The 18084-nt window shown below is 44.0% G+C and overlaps 1 protein-coding gene across 3 annotated transcripts in view; it reads left to right on the top strand.

Moving 5' to 3' along the window:
- Positions 1 to 18084, top strand: part of LOC311133788 (voltage-gated potassium channel subunit beta-2) — a gene marked incomplete at its 5' end in the record, with an annotated part of 159970 nt that overhangs the window by 60332 nt on the left and 81554 nt on the right. The window contains one exon of one of the 3 annotated variants that reach the window (XM_084167358.1): positions 7753 to 8120. The exons of the other annotated variants lie outside the window; for them this stretch is intronic. Within the exon in view, the coding sequence (XP_084023484.1) occupies positions 7753 to 8120 (368 nt within the window). Of the gene's footprint in view, positions 1 to 7752; positions 8121 to 18084 lie in introns of those variants that run through there. 3 annotated transcript variants of the gene reach the window in all.

Here is an 18084-nt window from a genome sequence, read left to right as displayed (position 1 = left end):
GACACAGGTGTCACAGCCGATCCTGCTGATTCCATAATGGTGTGTCATTCTGTCATTGGGTGCTGTAGGTGGGTGTGGTGCAGGAATCAGATGCAGGACGCAGAAAAATAAGTCCAATAGACTTTAGTGAACAGCACACTCAAATTCACGAGTCAAACGCCCGGAGGCGAGAAAGTCCGCACACAGGCGAAAACCAAACGGCGCACAAAACAGTGCGTAAATAACCTCCGAACACAGAGGAGGAAAATATGAAATGCACAAGGCAAACAGTAGCGCACAAAACACGACAGCGAAACAATAACACACAAACACAGACACACACAACGAGAACTAAATAGAACACTAACGAGGACTAACTAGACACAGGTGTACAACATCAAGACCAAACCAAACGAACATGAAACATAGATCGGTGGCAGCTAGTACTCCGGAGACGACGACCGCCGAAGCCTGCCCGAACCAGGAGGAGGCGCAGCCTCGGCCGAAACCGTGACAACTGTCAACTGTGGGACCTTATATAGACCAATGTGTGCGTTTCCAAATCATGTCCAATCAATTGAATTTACCACAGGTCAACTCCAATCAAGTTGTAGAAACATCTCAAGGATGATCAATGGAAACAGGATGCACCTGAGCTCAATTTCGAGTCTCATAGCAAAGGGTCTGAATACTTATGTAAATAAGGTATTTCTGTTTTTTTTTAAATACATTTGCTAAAAAATCAAAAAACCTGTTTTCACTTTGTCATTGTGGGGTACTGTGTGTAGATTGCTCAGGATTTTTATTTATTTCATCCATTTTAAAATAAGGCTGTAACGTAACAAAATGTGGAACATGTCAAGGAGTCGGAATAGTTCCCTAAGGCATTGTAATACACGCACTGGTCAGTTTATTAGGTACAGCCATCTAGTACCGTGTTGGACCTCCCTTTGCCTGTAGAACAGCCTGAATTTGTCGGGGCATTCTACAAGGTGTCAGAAACATTCCATAGGGATGTTGGTCCATGCTGATGCAATGGCATCACGCAGTTGCTGCAGATTGGACGGCGGTACATTCGTGCGGCGATCAGCCCGTTCCATCTCATCCCAAATATGCTCTATTTGGTTGAGGTCTTGGGACTGCGCAGGCCACTCAAGTAAACTAAACTCGCTGTCATGTTCCAGGCAACGTTTTTCCACTCCTCAATTGTCCAGTGTTGATGATCGCGTGCCCACTGAAGCTGCTTCTTCTTGTTTTTAGCTGATAGGAGTGGAACCCGGTGTGGTCATCTGCTACAATAGCCCATCCGTGACAGGGACCAACGAGTTGTGCATTCCGAGATGGCATTCTGCACACCACTGTTGTACTACACCCTTATTTGTCTGTTTGTGGCCCATCTGTTAGCTTGCACGATTCTTGTCATTCTCCTTTGACCTCTCTCATCAACAAGCTGTTTTCGCCCACAGGACTGCCGCTGACTGGATATTTTTTGTGTGTCACACCATTCTCGGTAAACCCTAGACACTGTCGTGCGTGAATACCCCAGGAGGGTGGCCGTTTCTGAGATACTGGATCCGGCGTGCCTGGCACCGACGATCATACCACGCTCAGGTCACTCGTTTTTTCCATTCTAACATTCAATCGAACAGTAACTGAATGCCTCGATGCCTGTCTGCCTGCTTTATATAGCAAGCCACGGCCACATGACTCACTGTAGGAGCGATCCATTTTCGTCAACCTAATAAATTGGCCGGTGAGTGTATATGCCATTTAGCAGACGCATTTATCCAAATCAATTTACAGTCACACGTGCATACATTTTACGTATGGTGCTCCAGCGGGAATCAAACCCATGAGCCTTGGCATTATAAGCGCCATGCTCTACTGACTGAGCCACATAGGACCACATAGTTGCTGCTTTGTTACACTGGTCAAGTAAGACAAGCCATCTCCTCAGCACAATAACACTTTGAGAACAGCATTGGGTGTTTATGTTGCAGTTCATGCTTCGGTATGTCTGGACATTAGATATCTCAGTCTGTGATGATGATGTAGTCTGGTAGTGTTACGGTAAAGAGAGATGGTCATTTAATGTTTACAATTTTATACATCAAGAGGCTTTCAGTATTTCCGTCTCTGAACCTCCATAACCCTTTTACTATGTCCAGGGGAATGTTCCTGTCAGTCGACCCCGAACCTCTCATGTACTCTGTGGGTCACTCTGGTATTGATTGAGAAAAATACGTATTTCAAATGCAGGCTCTTTAACTTTGAGTTTGATACTCCATCAGCACGTACTGCTGGGTTTGCTCAACGATCATTGTTTTACTCTCTCATACACCAAACATGTATGGACTAGGTACTGTGTAGTGATCCTGATCTTGCCCAGGTGTTATCTTTTCGATACACCGTGTGGGCATTTGTGAATAACTGATTTTCCTCTGTTTGCCCAAACACTTACTTGGAAACAGTAGATGGCACAATATTCTGTTACAGATCAGTTATAGCCTGACATGTAGCCTAGTCTACCAGAGGGATGATGACTGCTAGACATCCAGACCTCTCCTCATGGCTGACCCTCTGCAGCTGGTGTGTTTAAGGGCTACAGTACTTTGACCTGAATGCACCAGATCCTTCTGAGACAGATGCAGAAGAATAGAGCCAGAATAGATCCAATGTACTGTAGCTGAGATTTTCAGTAATGTAGGCAGTAGAATCCTGTGGCGTAGACTGTACTTGAACATGTGGGTTTTGTGAGCGTGTTTGTGTGAACTGTACACACACTCAGGCCTCATTATGTTCTGATTGCCTCTTAGTATTCCTTCCTGTGGAACAACAATCCGAGGCTTTTAGCACAAAAGCTTCTGCGAATAATGGCTGGTGGGGGGGGTGATGGTATAGGGCAGCGTGGGTGAGGTGGGAGGGCACTTTCTCATCCACTAATTGGTTTAGACACCTCCTAGTAAGACATTCCCAGTTTGGGTGGACCCGCTGCATCGCTGCAGGCAGTGTGTTTAGAAGAGCAGGCACCTACGACCCCTCATGAGCCGACCGCCTAGAAATCGGGTGAGTTTGAGCAAAGACCATCGACCACGTGTGTTTGAGAACACTGTGTGTAAGGGGTGGTGGCTGGATGAGTGTGTGTTTGTATAGTCTGGAGCGGATGCATGATGCCTGGCCTGGAGCCCCTCTCCCTCTCTGTCTCTACGGGTGGTGGAGTCCACTGGACTGGGAGGACAGGGAAAGCTGGAGAACTGGAAGAGACCTACCCCCTTGATGGCAAACATGGACAGACTTCAAGACTATTTATCCCTGATCATAGAATCAACCACATGGCTGTTTTAGGGTGATAGCGATGTTGTGAAGCAGTGAAGGCTATAAGAACGTTAGGGGTGGTTTTATGATTATTTGACGTAGGCTTTTCGTAGTTGAAGCTAGATTTCGAAGCTGAGCAGGACATTAGATGGAGGCTGTGCTTTGTGTCAGGGTTAATACTGCAGTTTTCCTTCAGCAGACTGGGAGAAGCAGAGTGCTGTTCAAGTGTCTGCATCAGTCAGTAGACTTTTATGGGATCAATAACCGTTTGCCTTTGGACTTCCTTTGTAGACCTACAGGGCAACATTTCCTGAGTCACAGGTGCTGTAATGCTTACTGTGTTAGTTCACTACAAAGGCAGTGATGACAGGCTGACAGAACTCCCAGGCTGAAATGCACTAATTTGTCCAAAATGGACATTAGAAACACAGTTGCACTTATTATAATTTTTTATTTTTTTATTTTTTTTAGGGGGGTAGATCAGCATTAGATTGTAGCTTCCATCAATGTAATTGTCTGCATCACTTCCAATCCCCCATATATTTTTTTGCAAATATATATATATATATATGTACAGTCATGGCCAAAATTGTTGGCACCCCTGACATTTTTCCAGAAAATGAAGTATTTCTCACAGAAAAGTATTGAAATTACACATGTTTTGCTATGCACATGTTTATTTCCTTTGTGTGTATTGGAATAACACAAAAAAAACAGGAAAAAAGCAAATTTGACATAATTTCACACAAAACTCAAAAAATGGGCCGGACAAAATGATTGGCACCCTTAACTTAATATTTAGTTGCACACCCTTTGGAAAAAATAACTGAAATCAGTCGCTTCCTATAACCATCAATAAGCTTCTTACACCTCTCACCCGGAATTTTGGACCACTCTTCTTTTGCAAACTGCTCCAGGTCTCTCATATTGGATGGGTGCCTTTTCCCAACAGCAATTTTAAGATCTCTCCACAGGTGTTCAATGGGATTAAGATCTGGACTCATTGCTGGCCACTTCAGAACTCTCCAGCGCTTTGTTGCCATCCATTTCTGGGTGCTTTTTGAAGTATGTTTGGGGTCATTGTCCTGCTGGAAGACCCATGATCTCGGACGCAAACCCAGCTTTCTGACACTGGGCCCTACATTGCGACCCAAAATCCTTTGGTAATCCTCAGATTTCATGATGCCTTGCACACAGTCAAGGCACCCAGTGCCAGAGGCAGCAAAACAACCCCAAAACATATTTGAACCTCCACCATATTTGACTGTAGGTACTGTGTTCTTTTCTTTGAAGGCTTCATTACATTTTCGGTAAACAGTAGAACGATGTGCTTTACCAAAAAGCTCTATCTTGGTCTCATCTGTCCATAAGACGTTCTCCCAGAAGGAATTTGGCTTACTCATGTACATTTTGGCAAACTGTAGTCTTGCTTTTTTATGTCTCTGTGTCAGCAGTGGGGTCCTCCTGGGTCTCCTGCCATAGCGTTTCATTTCATTCAAATTTCGACGTATAGTTCGCGCTGACACTGATGCACCCTGAGCCTGCAGGACAGCTTGAATTTCTTTGGAACTTGTTTGGGGCTGCTTATCCACCATCCGGACTATCCTGCGTTGCAACCTTTCATCAATTTTTCTCTTCCGTCCACGTCCAGGGAGATTAGCTACAGTGCCATGGGTTGCAAACTTCTTGATCATGTTGCGCACTGTGGACAAAGGAACATCTAGATCTCTGGAGATGGACTTGTAACCTTGAGATTGTTGATATTTTTCCACAATTTTGGTTCTCAAGTCCTCAGACAGTTCTCTTTTCCTCTTTCTGTTCTCCATGCTTAGTGTGGCACACACAGAAACACAATGCAAAGACTGAGTCAACTTCTCTCCTTTTTATCTGCTTTCAGGTGTGATTTTTAGATTGCCCACACCTGTTACTTGCCCCAGGTGAGTTTAAAGGAGCATCACATGCTTGGAACAAACTTATTTATCCACAATTTTGAAAGGGTGCCAATAACTTTGTCCGGCCCATTTTTTTAGTTTTGTGTGAAATTATGTCAAATTTGCTTTTTTCCTGTTTTTTTTTGTGTTATTCCAATACACACAAAGGAAATAAACATGTGCATAGCAAAACATGTGTAATTTCAATACTTTTCTGTGAGAAATACTTCATTTTCTGGAAAAATTTCAGGGGTGCCAACAATTTTGGCCATGACTGTATATGTATATAAACTCAGCAAAAAAGACACGTCCTCTCACTGTCAACTGCGTTTATTTTCAGCAAACTTAACATGTGTAAATATTTGTATGAACATAACAAGATTCAACAACTGAGACATAAACTGAACAAGTTCCACAGACATGTGACTAACAGAAATGGAATAATGTGTCCCTGAACAAAGGGGGGGTCAAAATCAATAGTAACAGTCAGTATCTGGTGTGGCCACCAGCTGCATTAAGTACTGCAGTGCATCTCCTCTTCATGGACTACACCAGATTTGCCAGTTCTTGCTGTGAGATGTTACCCCACTCTTCCACCAAGGCACCTGCAAGTTCCTGGACATTTCTGGGGGGAATGGCCCTAGCCCTCACCCTCCGATCCAACAGGTCCCAGACGTGCTCAATGGGATTGAGATCCAGGCTCTTCGCTGGCCATGGCAGAACACTGACATTCCTGTCTTGCAGGAAATCATGCACAGAACGAGCAGTATGGCTGGTGGCATTGTCATGCTGGAGGGTCATGTCAGGATGAGCCTGCATGAAGGGTACCACATGAGGGAGAAGGATGTCTTCCCTGTAACGCACATCGTTGAGATTGCCTGCAATGACAACAAGCTCAGTCCGATAATGCTGTGACACACCGTCCCAGACCATGACGGACCCTCCACCTCCAAACAGGCCTCGGTGTAACGCTCATTCCTTCGACGATAAACGCGAATCCAACCATCACCCCTGGTGAGACAAAACCGCGACTCGTCACAGAAGAACACTTTTTGCCAGTCCTGTCTGGTCCAGCGACGGTGGGTTTGTGCCCATAGGCGACGTTGTTGCCGGTGATGTCTGGTGAGGACCTGCCTTACAACAGGCCTACAAGCCCTTAGTCCAGCCTCTCTCAGCCTATTGCGGACAGTCTGAGCACAGATGGAGGGATTGTGCGTTCCTGGTGTAACTCGGGCAGTTGTTGTTGCCATCCTGTACCTGTCCCGCAGGTGTGATGTTCGGATGTACCGATCCTGTGCAGGTGTTGTTACACGTGGTCTGCCACTGTGAGGACGATCAGCTGTCCGTCCTGTCTCCCTGTAGCGCTGTCTTAGGCGTCTCACAGTATGGACATTGCAATTTATTGCCCTGGCCACATCTGCAGTCCTCATGCCTCCTTGCAGCATGCCGAAGGCACGTTCACACAGATGAGCAGGGACCCTGGGCATCTTTCTTTTGGTGTTTTTCAGAGTCAGTAGAAAGGCCTCTTTCTAACTGTGACCTTAATTGCCTACCGTCTGTAAGCTGGTAGTGTCTTAACGACCGTTCCACAGGTGCATGTTCATTAATTGTTTATGGTTCATTGAACAAGCATGGGAAACAGTGTTTAAACCCTTTACAATGAAGATCTGTGAAGTTATTTGGATTTTTACTAATTATCTTTGAAAAAGGGTTTCTTTTTTTGCTGAGTTTACATATACACATACATATACATACATATACATATATATACACATATCCTTAAAAATTGTTTTATCCTTTATTACTTTCTAACCCTACGACCCCTCCCCTAATTGGATTAAACTAGTGAATAGCAACGCTTAGGCCTCTACTTCCAGGAAACGCTTTACTTGAGATGCTTTAGTTGCACTTTTTGTTTGGCTGTAGGCTATGGACAGTATTCTTCAATCTGAGATGAATTCAATCACACTAGCGAAGACATGAATGTCAGAATCCAATAGGTTACTGAACATCAGCTTTTGAAAATGGCCATGGTGTTTTAAGTTTTTCTACTGTAATGGTGTTTTAAGTAGGCTATTTGTTGGACCAATAGGAATGTGTTCTCATTGTTCTGCATTTATTTAAATGAATGTGAAATATGTTGCTTGACTTATCAGTTCAAGTCTGCCCTGGCCCCTGGTGCATGTCTCATCCTCCTCCTCCTGCTGTCCCTTATGCAGATATGCCTCTCGCATGTGTCCTCTGGTCCTGCTCCTTAGTTAACCACAATGGTCACCTGAATGCACCCTATCAGTGTTACCCTGCCATTGTGTGCCTGTCATGGGAGGCGGTGCCGTGACTCTGATTACACAATGCATGGCTGTGTGCTACAGCTGCCCCGAGCAGAGCAGGAGCGCCCTTCTTATGGGAGTAGTCAGGTGCTATTTAAGGAGGTGGCCGTGTCCTGGTGGCTCCTAGCTCCGTCCCGGCCCTACTTTTCTTTTTAACTGAGCGGTGGGTTGCTGCGGTGACAGCAGGAGTAGGGGAGATGTTTGCGGGAGGGATAGCAGGGGGTCAGTCCCCCGGGGCGGCAGTGAGGCGTCAATCCATGTACACTCATTCCGAAAACCTACAGATCCCCAAACCGGGTGGGCATGGCAGTGGAATACGGAAGAGCAGCAGTGGCGGCAGTGGCAAGATGCTGTCCATGTCGTACAGCGAGAGCATGCGGAGTGGCATCAGCCATTACCACTCGGACCAGGGCCTGAACCTACCTTGGCCCACCGACCCAGGGGAGCTGAGGCGCCTCAGGGAGCAGAGGCATGCTGCTCAGGTCAAGAATATTGAGGACTTCCTTAAGATGAACGGCCTGGTCTTGGAGGAGTGTGTGTCCTACCAGACTGGCATGAAGTACAGGTAAGGACCAGGGCACACCTGGAGAGAACTGTGAGACTCAGACTGGCTTGGGCTGGGTAGCTGAGACCTAAATGTTGGCTGAGGTTGGGCAGTTCAGACCTTAAGACTGGTTCTGGCTGAACAGGTAACAGGGTGTATTAGTAGGCTGCAGAGTGTAGCAGGGTGTATGAACGGAGATGGGAACAGGCATGGGGTGTGAGAAAGGTTCAGTGGAACACCTGAGGCTCAGGCAGAATAGAAATGTGTAGCCTACCTTGTCTCAGTGTGCTAAGGTACTGCTTACGTTATAGCTGTTCACCTGAAAAAAAAAAAAAAAAAAAGTACTTCAACACCTGCTAAGAATTAACATTTTACTGAGGCTATTTGTGGTGTGCATTAGACTAATGTACAGTATGTGACCTAGGCTAATCAAAATGTGTACAGTATATTCTCTGGTATGACAATGTGTTTTGGGTCAAATATGGTTGGATGCAGTTGAGTATGAATTATTATACAACGGGTGGGTTTAATGCTGATTGGTTAAAAGCGCATTACAGCCTGTGTCTATTCCACAAGTTACCACCGGCTAAATCTATGACGTTAAAATGCCTATTTACTCTGTTCCATCTGGCTGCGCAATCCATTGTCTCATCAGCCCAGCCAAGCAATTTATAAACTTGATCTCCACTATAAAAAGCATCTAGACATTATCTCACATTTCTTTTAGACTAACATTTCGTTTTCAACAGCAGAGGTTTGTATAAACCAAATGTCTGTCTCGCCGACATTTGCAACATTGTTTCAATATTCAAATTTGATCTCCAGCTGTCCCATAGTAATGAATGTGTCGGGAGTCGGGACGAGACAGACAGGCAGGCAGAGTTTCTCAACCAGTCGAAATCATGAATCAGCTGGTATCATTTTTATGGATATTTACAAAGAAATGTCAATTGAAAAAAGGTCAAACGAAACGAAGTGCAGCTAGTTTGCAGTCTTTCCAGCTTCAGTTTGAAGTGATTGTGTTAGCTGTGTTGTTGGCTAGCTCCTCTGAACAAGATTGTCCTGACGAGAGAGCACATTTTCTATGCCAGGCAAAATCGCGCCTCATTAGCTCATTGTTATGGATGTATCCAAATAAATGTCTCTAGAAAACAGCTTAAACAAATGCAAATGCAGCTACTTTGCTGTTATTCTGGCTGCACTTTTTGATCTGACTGTAAGTTAGCCGTAGTTGGCTAGCTAGCAAGCAAGGGATAAGAACGTTGCCAGCCAGTATGACAATGGAACATTTAGAACGAACAACTGGGTCGCGTCCATAGATACAGAACAAAAAGACTGAACGACTGGGTCGCGTCTCTGGCAACCAAACCAATAGAACGAACGACCAGCCAGCTTGGGTAGCAACCCTAGATTTGTGTCGGGACTATATCTTGTGGAAGGATGAAATAGTATGAATGAATTCATCAAAATAAAGTTTTTAATGAAAATATGTCAATCATTATATATGTTGGTAACCCGTTGTATAAAAGTGATAATGCCCTCGAAGCCGGTGTCTCGGGCCTAACAACACCCGTGCCAATATATCCTCCAAACACCGCCTTCTCAGGCATTATCACTGAAGTATAGGTTAACTAATGCTGCATTTTGCTACCGTCCTCAGTCCATTGTTAGACTGTCCTCTGGCCAGAATGCTCTTACTCCATGGTACTGGCGCTCGTTTTATTTTAATCATCTAGGTCGCTGGCATATTTGCCCAACAAGATGGGAAGGAAATACTGTTCCATAAGGATTTACCTGGCCCGCTAAATCTCCCTCAAAGTTTTTCCCCTTGATCAGACTCTGCTGAGATCATCCCTCTCTCTCTGGCTCCTCTTCACAACTCTCTCTGATAGACAAATGGTAGTCACATTACCCTGTTCTGAGAGGTTACCTTTACCATGTGATAACCTGCAACCATACAGTTGAAGTCGGAGGTTTACATACACCTTAGCCAAATACATTTAAACTCAGTTTTTAACAATTCCTGACATTTAATCCTAGTAAAACTTCCCGTTTTAGGTCACTTAGGATCACCACTTTATTTTAAGAATGTGAAATGTCAGAATAATAGTAGAGAGAATGATTTGTTTCAGCTTTTATTTATTTCGTCACATTCCCAGTGGGTCAGAAGTTTACATACACTCAATTAGTATTTGGTAGCATTGCCTTTAAATTGTTTAACTTGGGTCAAACGTTTTGGGTAGCCTTCCACACACTTCCCACAATAAGTTGGATGAATTTTGGCCCATTCCTCCTGACAGAGCTGGTGTAACTGAGTCAGGTTTGTAGGCCTCCTTGCTCGCACATGCTTTTTCAGTTCTGCCCACAAATATAAATATAAGGTTGAGGTCAGGGCTTTGTGATGGCCACTCCAATACCTTGACTTTGTTGTCCTTAAGCCATTTTGCAACAACTTTGGAAGTATGCTTGGGGTCATTGTCCATTTGGAAGACCCATTTGTGACCAAGCTTTAACTTCCTGCCTGAGGTCTTGAGATGTTGCTTCAATGTAAACACATAATTTTCCTTCCTCATGATGCCATCTATTTTGTGAAGTGCACCAGTCCCTCCTGCAGCAAAGCACCCCCACAGCATCATGCTGCCACCCCCGTGCTTCACGGTTGTGATGGTGTTCTTCGGCTTGCAAGAGACCCCCTTTTTCCTCCAAACATAACGATGGTCATTATGGCCGAACAGTTCTATTTTTGTTTCATCAGACCAGAGGACATTTGTCCAAAAAGTACGATCTTTGTCCCCATGTGCAGTTGCAAACCGTAGTCTGGCTTATTTATGGCGGTTTTGGAGCAGTGGCGTCTTCCTTGCTGGGCAGCCTTTCAGGTTATGTCGATATAGGACTTGTTTTACTGTGGATATAGATACTTTTGTACCTGTTTCCTCCAGCATCTTCACAAGGTCCTTTGCTGTTGTTCTGGGATTGATTTGCACTTTTCGCACCAAAGTACGTTCATCTTTATGAGACAGAACACATCTCCTTCCTGAGCAGTATGACGGCTGCGTGGTCCCATGGTGTTTATACTTGCGTACTATTGTTTGTACAGATGAACGTGGTACCTTCAGGCGTTTGGAAATTGCTCCCAAGGATGAACCAGACTTGTGGAGGTCTACAATTATTTTTCTGAGGTCTTGGCTGATTTCTTTTGATTTTCCCATGATGTAAAGCAATGGGGCACTGAGTTTGAAGGTAGGCCTTGAAATACATCCACAGGTACACCTCCAATTGACTCAAATGATGTCAATTAGCCTATCAGAAGCTTCTAAAGCCATGACATCATTTTCTGGAATTTTCCAAGCTGTTTAAAGACACAGTCAGCTTAGTGTATGTAAACTTCTGACCCACTGCAATTGTGATATAGTTAATTATAAGTGAAATAATCTGTCTGTAAACAATTGTTGGAAAAATTACTTGTGTCATGCACAAAGTAGATGGCCCAACCGACTTGCCAAAACTATAGTTTGTTAACAAGTAATTTGTGGAGTGGTTGAAAAACAAGTTTTAATGACTCCAACCTAAGTGTATGTAAACTTCCGACTTCAACTGTACATATGTGTCTTACCCAGTCACACTAGAGCGCCTGTGACGTGACTTCTCCTTTTGGACGTTATCAAGGCGACACTCTATATGAACTCCTCCACCACATTTACTGGATTGGTTGAACAGTGCAGAAGAGAACCTCCCCCGACAGTTGTTTTCCTTCTCGTCAAGATCAGTATGTAGGGGATCTAGTTTCAGGCGTTTCTTTTACTGCTGCTACGTTAGGTTACCCTAACCCTAACACTGATCTTGACCGTCACAAGAGCAGGTGATATGGTCCTGAGATGCCTGGATGATGAATATTGAATACATTGCATCTTGAGTCTCAGCACTGTCAGGTATAATAATGTGTGCAGGACAAAGCCATCTGATAGCAGTGTGGTCAACATCCTCAAACGTGAGGAGAGGAGGCCTCTTCATCACTGTATTGTCACTAATGACAAGACAAGGTCTGCAGAGCAGGGGTAGCCTACCTGCTGTTGTTTTGACCCAGTGCATGGATGGCTGTTTTGTCTGAAGACTGGTCTAGCAGCTGTTGTTTTGATGATGGGCAGGGATCCTGTATGATTCAGTTGGTAGAGCATGGCACTTGTAATGCCAGGATTGTGGGTTCAATTCCCGGTGCCACCCATACTTTAAAATGTATGCATGAATGACTGTAAGTCGCTTTGGACAAAAGTGTCTGCTAAATGGCATACAGTGCCTTCGGAAAGCATTCAAACCCCTTGACTTTTTCCACATTTTGTTATGTTACAGCCTTATTCTAAAATGGATTTTTAAAACAAATCCTCAGCAATCTACACACAATACCCAATAATGACAAAGCGAGAACAGGTTTTTAGAAATGTTGGCACATTTATTAAAAGTAAAAAACAAACAAAAACAGAAATATTCAGACCCTTTGCTATGAGACTCGAAATTGAGCTCAGGTGCACCCTGTTTCCATTGATCATCCTTGAGATGTTTCTACAACTTGATTGGAGTCCACCTGTGGTAAATTCAATTGATTGGACATGATTTGGAAAGGCACACACCTGTCTATATAAGGTCCCACAGTTGACAGTGCATGTCAGAGCAAAAACCAAGCCATGAGGTCGAAGGAATTGTCCGTAGAGATCCGAGACAGGATTGTGTCGAGGCACAGATCTGGAGATGGGTACCAAAAATATTATCCAGCATTGAAGGTCACCAAGATCTCAGTGGCCTCCATCATTCTTAATTTAAAAAAAGTTTGGAACCACCAAGACTCTTCCTTTGGCCGCCCGGCCAAACTGAGCAATCGGGGGAGAAGGGCCTTGGTCAGGGAGGTGACCAAGAACCCGATGGTCACTCTGACAGAGCTCTAGAGTTCCTCTGTGGAGATGGGAAAACCTTCCAGAAGGACAACCATCTCTGCAGCACTCCACCAATCAGGCCTTTATGGTAGAGAGGCGAGACGGAAGCCATTCCTCAGTAAAAGGGACATGACCGCCCGCTTGGAGTTTGCCAAAAGGCACCTAAAGACTCTCAGACCATGAGAAACAAGATTCTCTGGTCTGATGAATCCAAGATTGAACTCTTTGACCTGAATACCAAGCGTCACATCTGGAGGAAACCTGGCACCATCCCTACGGTGAAGCATGGTGGTGGCAGCATCATGCTGTGGGAATGTTTTTCAACGTCAGGGATTGGGAGACTAGTCAGGATCGAGGCAAAGATGAACGGAGCAAAGTACAGAGCGCTCAGGACCTCAGACTGGGGTCGAAGGTTCACCTTCCAACAGGACAATGACCCTAAGCACACAGCCAAGACAACGCAGGAGTGGCTTCGGGACAAGTCTCTGAATGTCCTTGAGTGGCCCAGCCAGAGCCCGGACTTAAACCCGATCGAACATCTCTGGAGAGACCTTAAAATAGCTGTGCAGCAACGCTCCCCATCCAACCTGACAGAGCTTGAGAGGATCTGCAGAGAAGAATAGGAATAACTCCCCAAATACAGGTGTGCCAAGCTTGTAGCGTCATACCCAAGAAGACTCGATGCTGTAATCGCTGCCAAAGGTGCTTCAACAAAGTACTGAGTAAAGGGTCTGAATACTTATGTAAATGTAATATTTCCGTTTTTTATTTTTTATAAATTAGCAAAAATGTCTAAAAAACCGTTTTTGCTTGGTCATTATGGGGTATTGGGTGTAGATTGATAAGGAAAAAAAACAATTTAATCAATTGTAGAATAATGCTGTAACGTAACAAAATGTGGAAAAGTAAAGGGGTCTGAATGCTTTCCAAAGGCACTGTATATATATTATTATATACAAGGAACTGACAAAGTGTCTTAATAGGGCGTTGGGCCACCACAAGCCAGAACGGTTTCACTGCACCTTGGCATAGATTTTGCAAGTGTATGGAACTCTATTGGAGGGATGCGACACCATTCTTCCACATTTGGTGTTTCATTGATGGTGGTGGAAAATGATAAATCAGGCACCGCTCCAGAATCTCCCATAAGTGTTCAATTGGGTTGAGATCTGGAGACTGAAACTGCCATGGCATATGGCTTACATCGTTTTCATGCTCATCAAACTATTCAGTGACCACTCGTGCCCTGTGGATGGGGGCATTGTCATCCTATGGGGGCATAGCCATGGTAGCCAAAATAATAGACTGCCCTGCATTATGACCCTAAGCATGATGGGAGGTTACTTGCTGAAATAACTCAGGAATCACACCTGTGTGGAAGGACCTGCTTTCAATATACTTAGTATCCCTCATTTACTCAAGTGTTTCCAATATTTTGGCAGTTACCTGTATATGGCTTATCTGAAGTCCAGGAAAACTGCTGTTGTTTTGACTAAGGTAAGGGATGGTTGCTGTCTGTTCTCAGGGTTCTGAGGCAGGTGGGTGCAGTTAATAACAGGCAGGGTGGCTACTGTTGTCTCCAGGCAGTGTTGTGTGTCATTAGCATTGGCACACTGCTGGGCCCATTGTTGCCTGTACTGTAAAGCTCACTCACTGTTCCATGGCGGGCTGACTGATACACAGCATTGTGATGGGGCAGGTAAGAGGGAGTGAGGTTAGGTTACAAGGAGCTCTATGGTGTCTTTCCTATATTCAAACAGCCAACAGAGTCCCTCTGAGTGGGGATCCTTTTGTCCTCTGCAGTCTATTGTCATTTTTCCCTAGTCGTCCATGATACGTTTGACTCATTCTAGTCAGTGTGTATACACAATTAAAGGCTTAGTCAGGGGTTTACAGTACAGTATATATATAAACAATAAAGGGCTTAGTCTGGTTTACGGTGAAGTATGTAGCTACTGGTGTTTTGTTTCTCACAGAAACAATACCTGATCTATTGAAGGGTAACTCAGCTAGCTCTTGTATCCTGATCAGTGTACAATTCTGTAATTCGGGCTGCAATTGGGTCAGCATCTACATGGAACTTCCGACTCCACTCATCATTATTTCAGGTCTGTGGTCAGAGGCAAAGTAACAATACTATTGAGCTGTTCTACCTGATAGGCTGCTACACAACATTACACTTGTGACCTGTGACATGAATCCATGAGACATGGACAGATACAGGTAACTGCCAAAATATAGGAAACACCAACATAAAGTGTCTTAATAGGGCATTGGGCCACCACGAGCCAGAACAGCTTTTACACTTGTAGAATCTGGCATAGATTCTACAAGTGTCTGGAACTCTATTAGAGGGATGCGACACCATTCAGATCTTAGCAATTCCATCATTTGGTGTTTTGTTGATGGTGGTGGAAAACGCTGTCTCAGGCGCCGCTCCAGAATCTCCCATAAGTGTTCAATTGGGTTGAGATCTGGAGACTGAGACGGCCATGGCATATGGTTTACATCATTTTCATGCTCATCAAACCATTCAGTGACCACTCGTGCCCTGTGGATGGGGGCATTGTCATGCTATGGGGGCATAGCCATGGTAGCCAAAATAATGGCCAAAATAAGGCCCTGCCCAGAATTTTTATACATGACCCTAAGCATGATGGGATGTTAATTGCTTAATGTTAATTGCTTAATTAACTCAGGAACCACATCTGTGTGGAAGCATCTGCTTTCAATACACTTTGTACCCCTCATTTACTTAAGTGTCTATTATTTTGTCAGTTACCTGTATCCATAATCGGCATGTTTCCTTCTCTATTGGCTTACATGTCCTAGAATAGCTAGAATTGCATGGTATCCCTCAGTGATGACTCTTAATTTACATTTACATTTCAGTCATTTAGCAGACGCTCTTATCCAGAGCGACTTACAATTAGTGAGTGCATACATTTTTCATATAATTCACAAGTGATATTGTCACCCATTAGACTTTTCTTGATTTAATCTTGTCTTTACATATACTAAATAATATATGTGTGACATTTGTTTTGATTTAGAATGGACCATTATCATGCACCTGTATCGAAACAAGGGCAGCAGGAAAAAATACATGTCATCTATGCACTTAAATAGCGAATGGAGGACGCGTTTCCCCGTGGTTTATTTTCATACCAGCCAGGTAGGCTATACTCCTGTTGTAAATATAAGCAATGTGCTTAATATTAGGAAAGTAGAGAAATAAATATAGTAGGCCTAGCCTATAGAAAGCTGATGGGATCCTCCTCTTTTTATTAGCGGCCATCACTCTGTTTTCTCCCGCAATTGCATAGTCTATAGAAATGTTGCACAACATGAGCTCATGGGCTCTAATGAAGTGTTTGATTAGATTTTCGAATACATTTGCATTGATGTCAGAGTGATTAGAGGGACAATAGAGTGCTGAGTACCAGGCAGTTAGCAAGTTTGGTAGGCTACTAATGACCAGCAGCAGCAGCATCAGAGCTTGGAGAAGCCTAAATACCGTGACTAAATGGTCATGTGGAATTTGACTGCCTTCATGACTGGTGACCGCCTGTGTGGCAGTAATACGGTCACCGCAACAGCCCTAACCTTGGCATTCTTGGGCACAGGGACTATGGTGGTCTGCTTGAAACATGTAGGTTTTACAGACTGGGTCAGGGAGAGGTTGAATGTTCTGAGTACGCGTCCTGGTAATCCATCTGAATGTTATCCTGTTTAAAGGTCTTACTCACATTGGCTACGGAGAGTGTGATCACACAGATATCCGGAACAGCTGGAGATCTCATGAATGGTTTGGTGTTCCTTGCCTTGAAGCGAGCATAGAATGCATTTAGCTCATCTGGTAGGCTCGCATCTCTGGGGAGCTCGTGGCTTCCCTTTGTAATCCGTGATGGTTTGCAAGCCCTGAAACATCTGACGAGCATCAGAGCCGGTATAGTAGGATTTGATCTTAGTCCTGTGTTGACGCTTTGCTGTGTCCCGCTCCTTGAAAGGGGCAGCTCTAGCCTTTAGTTTAGTGCGGATGTTGCATGTAATCCATGGCTTCTGTTTGGGATATGTACGTACGGTCACTCTGGGGACGACGTCATTGATACACTTATTAATGAAGCCGGTGACTGATGTGGTAAACTCCTCAATGCCATCAGATGAATCCTGGAACATATTCCAGTCTGTGCTAGCAAAACAGTCCTGTAGTTTATATTGAGCGCGTCACTGCTACTTCTTGTTTGAGTTTTTGCTTGTAAGCGGGTATCAGGAGGATAGAGTTATGGTCAAATGGAGGGAGAGCTTTTATGCGTCTCTTTGTGTGGAGTTAAGGTGATCTAGAGTTTTGTATGATATTGAAACTATCACTGTAAAAGTGTGATAGTTAGTTGCTGGTTGAAAATACAATTTGCTCAGCACCTTGTAATCAAAAGTTTTAGCATTGGTGGAGTTTTGGCTTGGTTGTTAACATCATCAGGCGGTAGAAGTTAATTGACCAATAAAAAAAAAAGCTCCTAAACCTCTCTGCCAATAACAGCTAGTTTTCAGGTTACATATCCATCTCATTAGGCCCCTCCAATTTGGCCCCCCACTCCCAGACAGTCCTAACAAAATTATTCCTTGAGAAATAGTTATTTTGTTAAAAAGCCATTTTTGTTTCTTTTTGACCATCTTAATTGGAAACTATTACAGTAAGGTACTTAATTGTTACCCAGAAATGATTTGATATTAAGATAAAGATTTGACCTTTTTAAGTATTTGTAAAAGGTGAATTCTCAAATTAGAGTCTGTCGCCACCTAATGAATGTAGTTGCTATAGACTGTCAGACTGCTCATGTCCCAGAAACATGTGGGAGTAGGAGATCAGGCTGAGCATGGTAGTAATGTAATCTCTTAATGATTCTCTTTCTTGGGGCCTTACATGTTGATTCATACTTTTTGTATTTTTTGTAATGGGAGTTGTTAGCCACTAGATGGTGCAGATGTTCCACCTCAGATTAGGTCTACTACTGTATTCCATCCTGCAGGGGCAGGCAACTAGATTCAGCCATGGGCCT

The sequence above is a fragment of the Coregonus lavaretus genome (assembly GCF_964263955.1).
Source record: "Coregonus lavaretus genome assembly, chromosome: 8".
NCBI lineage: Eukaryota > Metazoa > Chordata > Actinopteri > Salmoniformes > Salmonidae > Coregonus > Coregonus lavaretus.
This window is presented reverse-complemented; position numbering and strand designations above follow the sequence as displayed.